Source organism: Dasypus novemcinctus, chromosome 1 (genome assembly GCF_030445035.2).
Source record: "Dasypus novemcinctus isolate mDasNov1 chromosome 1, mDasNov1.1.hap2, whole genome shotgun sequence".
Classification (NCBI taxonomy): domain Eukaryota; kingdom Metazoa; phylum Chordata; class Mammalia; order Cingulata; family Dasypodidae; genus Dasypus; species Dasypus novemcinctus.
The window spans coordinates 36752287-36758544 of NC_080673.1; the positions used below are offsets into that span (position 1 = coordinate 36752287).

Consider the following 6258-nt stretch of genomic DNA (forward strand, 5'->3'; position numbering starts at 1 on the left):
ATTGCTATTGGGCCTAAAATAGGATTTATTCAACCCTTTGATTAAGAAGAAGAGATCAATAAAAATTCTCCACATTTACAGTGAAAACTAAGCTTTTCTTGCCAGAATGCTAAGCTTTTCCAGCTAAGCTGATAGTGTTAGACTCCTCAGGAAAACCTTTCATTGATTTTTGTCATCCATGCAAACATTTATTTTGAACACAGTTTTAGGTCCTGGGAATTAGCACTGAACAACACAAACGTCAGCTCTCATGGACTACATTTTACTGAAAGAGACAGGAGATAAAACAAACAAAAATATGTATGATTATGTTAGCAGTAATTATTTTCAGAGAAAAAAAACAAAATGGGTGGGTTGGAATAGGAACTATCTGATGGGGGAGTTTACAAAACATTTTAGAAAGGGATATGAATCACTGAAAAGTAAAATTTGAGTGAAGAACTGAAAAAGGGAACATAGCCATGCAGAAATATCCTTCCTAACAGAGGGAACTTTAAGTGCAAAGGCCCTGTGGCAGAAACATAACAGGCCTGCTTGTAAAGCAATGTGGAAACCAGTGTGAAAGTGCAGAGATGCCGTCATAGAGATGACCAGTTAGTAACCTAAAAGGAGTCAGTTCATGTCAGGTCTTAATGGTTATAGGGATATCTTTAGCTTTCACCCTAAGTGAGATGTAAAATCATTTGAGGGTTTGAGCAGAGGATGACCTGGTCTGACTCACATGTTGACATGATCACTTTCATTTCTACAAGGAGAGAACAGACTCAAACCAGAGTAAGAACTGTAAAGAGGAGAGAGAATGGACTGGATTGCATGATGATTTGGAGCCAAGAAAGGAGATGATGTGTATGAACTTGTGTAGTCACTGCACTTGCCTTGTTTCATCAGCTTCAATTTGAGGGCATCAGAGACCCCACCCCTTCACCAATGACAGGACCACCTACTCAAACCAGTCCTGCATTGTGGGAAAATCAGCCGGAAGGTTCTGTTTCAGGCATCCAGGTGACAGGCCCTGGAGACCTGAACTACAGTAGCAGTGGTGTGAAGATTTGAGGAACACCTTTCAGATGAAAATATCTCCTTAACAATTACTTTGATATGCTGAGATCTCCTCATGAGGGAAGAAGGAAGCCGCTGAGAAAAACCATCTGGACGGGCACAGCCTGCTCTCTTGCTGTCACTCACGGCCCTGGACCCTGGCTGGAGACTGTCTTCCATGCTGTGCCCACAGCAGGAGGCGAGAAGAACAAGCTGAGGCACTACCAGGCTCCTGGTGAACTTTAAGGTGAGAAACTCTCCCAAAAACTTGTGCCCAGCCAGACAACACATATCCATCATCCCAGAGAACAGAAAACCTGGATACTTGCAACCATCAGGCAGTATTTTAGCCAAAAGTTCTGACTCCATTTCCAGATACTAAGTTGGCAAAATCTATCAGAAAAAGCCTTGTCTGTCTATGTGAAAGGTAGAGATCAGAAGGAGGCAAGAGGGTCCATTTGAAATTCTTGAGGCTGAGCCTGAATCTCCTTGGTTCGCCTGGAGGCAGAATTCAGAAAAGTAAAACTTTGAGGAACAAAGGTGTCACTACACTCACGTGTATGGAAACCTCCAGATCCTGAAGGCCATCTCACACCCGGCGGTAATAAGGTAAGCACATTAGGGCACTGACAGTGTACCTCTTGCAAAACAGTCATTACATGGGAACAGACAGAAGAGCAAATAAACACTCCAAGGCTGTGAAACCTGATGATCACAACCCCCTGAACCAGCTGACGGGGTGAATTTGCAATTTGGATATGTGGTGGCAATTGGCAGGAAACTTGGCAGATTTGCTGTGGCGTACTGGAGTCTATAAAGGAAAAATTGTTTTAAAAAAATAATAATAAAGAACAGATTGAACAGGGCAAGGATAGTTAGGAGTAGAGTTGCTAGCTTTAGCAAATAAAAATACAGGACACTCAGTTAAATATGAATTTTAGGTAAACAACAAATATTCTACAATAGAAGTATACCCAAATATTTGTTTATCCCAAATATTGCATGCAGCATACTTATATTTATGAAACAGGGCGGTAATCATAGAGGAAAACAGAAACAGGTTTGCTATTTCAAACAGAAGGTATTCAATGTAGGAGATCTTAGGTCCAGCAATCAAGAGAGTTGAAAGTTTACAACTGGGATGCTGAAATAAATCAGAAATAAATAGTTGTAGGAAGCATCTGCCACTTCTGAGCTGGGTGAACCAAAGGAACAATGTGATGTCATTAAAACCTAGGAATTCAAAGGAGTGGTCCAGTGGACCCACTTAACCCGTAGTGAGACCTCTGGAAAAGGACCATCTACAGCTAATGCTTGGACGTTTGTTGAAGAGTGCTATCTGCTGGTTCTACAAGCGTCTGAAGAAGTGGGGAACTAGAGCTGACTGGAGAAAAATTGGAAAATTTTCCCTTCTTTCCCAGGCTTCTATAGCCTTATGCCTCCAGTCATCACATAATCAGAAGCCATATACCAAGGAAACAGTAAAATTTAGGAGAATTCTTTGAAGTGTGTAGGTTTTTAATATTTCTGCTCTTTAAAATGAATAATAAGCTCACAAAACCAAGGCATAATGACATGACCATTTTTAACAATTTACATTTTGATACTCCATCCTACTTTGGGATAGTAATGGAAATAAAGATACTCTATGGAATCTTTTAAACTTTAAATATATAGATAGTGGCATAATCAGATACAATTAAGATAGATCAAGGTGAATATCATATGAAATAAGACTTTATCAGCAGATATCCATGTATGAAAGTAATAAGTGTCTCATGCAATCTTCACAAAAGACCAACACCTGTCTGAAAGACAACTGATAGCAGTGCCACTCAGGTCTGGGACTAAATGGAACATTTACTTGGCCGAGCCTTACTATGGCATGTCGTCCTATTTCTTATTTTCCAGGATCTTTGCTAGGCTTTTCTCATCCCTGCCTCAAAGCAGGGATTTTCTTTTTTTGCCTTTAGGAATACCAGGGATTGAACCCTGGACCTCGTACATGTGAAGCAGGTGCTCAACCACTGAGCTACACCACTCTCCTGGGGATTTATATTCAATTGTTTCTTTGACGCCACACTGTTAATAACCCTTTACTTTCTAAAATTATTTTTCCTTCTTGATCTCTTCTTTCTCTTATGCTGTCTTCCCTAACTGGGTCTTTGATGTGATGTATTTATAGTATATCATTTGTTGCCATAAATAGGTGGAGATATCTGTGTTCTGTTTAATACAAGGCTAATCCCAGGTAGTATACTTGGATTATAAACTGTGAAAAGGATTTAAATGCAATAAAATAGACTTTATACACAAAAACATCCTGAAGAAAATTTGTTTATTAGATGGCTTGGAGAGAAAAGAGCGAAATGATGTTTGTTATAAATTGAAAGCATAGCTCATGTGCTAGGCACCTTTCATTTTATCCCTCTATCAATTCTGCCAGGTAGATGAAATGAGTCCAGTTTCAGGTGGAATTTGAACCCAGTTATGAAGAGCTTACCTTACTATGTTGCCTTTTAAGAATTTTGCCTTTTAAGGGTTTTTCCTTGTCCCAGGGAAATCTGAATGGATTCCAATTATTATTAGAGTAGCAAAACAAATTCCTACTTATATTAATAAATGTCAAAAAAAACCAGAGTTTAACAGATAATATGAATAAATGTTTAAAATGAATGCATAGTTTCTATTTCAATAACTTTCCTGATCTGTAGATAGAGTATCTCCTTGGTAGAAATTGGTTTCCAGCTGGGTATGGTGAGGTATTATTTACTCTTTCAGGCCATTAATCCACCCATGACTTGCTGCAGTAATAAACTACCAAATGCTATCCTAATGGCCTGAAATATCACTATCTTGTTTTCAGTATCCTTTACCCACAAGGCTGACCTTTAAAAAATGTAAATAGTGGCTTAATCACATACTATTAAAATGGATGAAGGCTGAAATTATGTAAGGCTTTATTGATAGATGGTCATGTATGAAAGCAGTAGCTGTCTTTTTCAGTCGTCACAATCTAGCCCCTAGTTCTGCTTGCATCTTCACATTTATCCTATAATAATATATTTTTTATATTATATTATATTATATTATATTATATTATATTATATTATATTTATTATACTAATCACTTTAGAATGGGCCTTCTTGATTTTCTCTGAGATTCACTTATGTTGGAAATAAGTTGTTTGGTCTCCTGATTCTCATATAGTGTGGCAGAGATAACAAGGTACCTCCATAAATGAAGTCTTCTCTTTCCCTAATAAAAAATTACCCCTATATTTTATCTGGATGCTTTGCTGGCCAACTCCAAAAATCCATTTCCCATCTTCCTTGAAGCTAGATCTAGCCATGTAACTGAGTTCTGGCCAATGAACTCTATGCAGATATTTGCAGGAGTGCTGTATGTTACTTTTGGGGAGCCTTTTCAACAAGCATATAGCACTTTTTCTCATTTCCTATTTCATGCTGAATGAAATATGCACTAAATGGCTGGACCTCCGGCAGCCATCTTGGACTGTGAATTGAACTTGGGGATGGAAAGCTCACCTAACAGAACAACAATAGGGTAAGAGCCTAGGTTCCTGACATTCTGAAACCCTGTGCCAGTCCTGGACTACCAGTCTCTCAGGCTTTTTTAGCTTCCATTGTTTAAGGTCTTCTGTAATTGCCACCAAACCTGCTCCTAACTAGGTACAGATTAAATAACTCATTTTCATAAAGTAGTCTTTTATCTTAAAAATAAATTCATTAACCAAATATCTCCTCTCTTGATAGTGACCAAGAAGATGAAATGGCGAAAGCACTTCTTATCTTTGGTCCTTTGGTAGTTATAGTAGATGCAGTGAGTTGGCAAGATTATCTGGGAGGCATAATACAACATCACTGCTCTAGTGGAAAAGCAAATCATGCAGTTCTCATAACAGGGTTTGATAGAACAGGTATGTGTTGATATGATGTGGCTGATTGCTTTCTAATTTGAACTCTGATTTTCAAATTATCACCGTCTTAGAATGTTGAAATTTGGCCTTGCTACATCTAAATTCTCACGTGATCTCTTAACCTCTCAGTACATTTGTGGGTGGAAATCTTTGTCAGGTTCCACCTATAAAATTTGTTGGATACCTGGTTAAAATAGTGGTAATTTTTGTTTAAAAAAATGTTCACTGACCATCTGGAATATTTTGGATAATTATTAGGTAAATAGAAATGCTTAATATTTTTATTATCCACATTTAGCAGTAATTTTTTTCCTTTCCTAATTCCGTAGAAGTATGTGTTTTCTATTTATACAGTCCCTTCATGAAGTGAAATGAATTCAAACATACTTTTCTCCTGATTAAAGTGTTTCATGAAGTACAGCTTGGTTTACTTAGCTAGTTCGAGTTAGCATTATAATATGTTTTTAAGCTTTCTCTCAAAGCTACTATAATTATCAAGAACCCAACTTTAAATATACTTATGTACTTTCAACAAATATGAGCTTTTCAGCTTTTGTCACTGTTTTATGTTTCGTAGGAAGTGTTCCGTTTTGGATAGTACGGAACTCCTGGGGAAGGTCCTGGGGACTAGATGGCTATGCCCAGGTTAAAATGGGAGCTAATATTTGCGGTAAGTCACAAATCTATGTTTATAACTCCAGGCTAAATGTCAAGGAAAATTCCTTGAATGTATTAAAACTATAAATGTGTCTAGTTTACAGTATACTTCTTGCATACTCATATCACTTTTGAAGAAATGATTTTTATCTTTTAACCAATTGATAAAAATGAAATAGTGTTTTAAAAAGAGAGACTGTTGTACATATTCGTATTTTTAAAAGGAAGGGCAATTATTCAAGAGGCCCTATATAAAAATAAGTAAAGTATAATGAGCAAAACATTATAAGACAATGTAATAATTTACCAAACTTGACTACTTCAAAATCTAGATATCACAACTTAGGAGAGTCAACCCCTCCAGAAATGTCTTAGTCCCAATGCTGGCTTTCAGCCACTAAGGGTGATTTGAGGTCATTTCCTCTCTCCGCCCTCCCGGTTGGTAATTATACAGGATCCAAATCCTTCTTGAAAGTAAACTTCCTTAAAGTAAACTACCGGATGATAGGCACATTAACCCTGGTACAGTGTTATACGGCAGAAAGCATTCAGTGACCCCAAGAATTTCCAAGGCTTTATTAATGACAATAAATCCAGAGTCTTCATATAAACTGTTGATTGC

At 37.5% G+C, this 6258-nt stretch overlaps 1 protein-coding gene across 1 annotated transcript in view; it reads left to right on the forward strand.

The window, feature by feature from the left end:
• The window catches only part of CTSO (cathepsin O), a 29941-nt gene that overhangs the window by 19471 nt on the left and 4212 nt on the right, over positions 1-6258 (forward strand). The window contains exons 6-7 of the mRNA XM_004471655.5: positions 4816-4979; positions 5557-5649. Of these exons, the coding sequence (XP_004471712.2) occupies positions 4816-4979; positions 5557-5649 (257 nt within the window). The remainder of the gene's footprint in view (positions 1-4815; positions 4980-5556; positions 5650-6258) is intronic.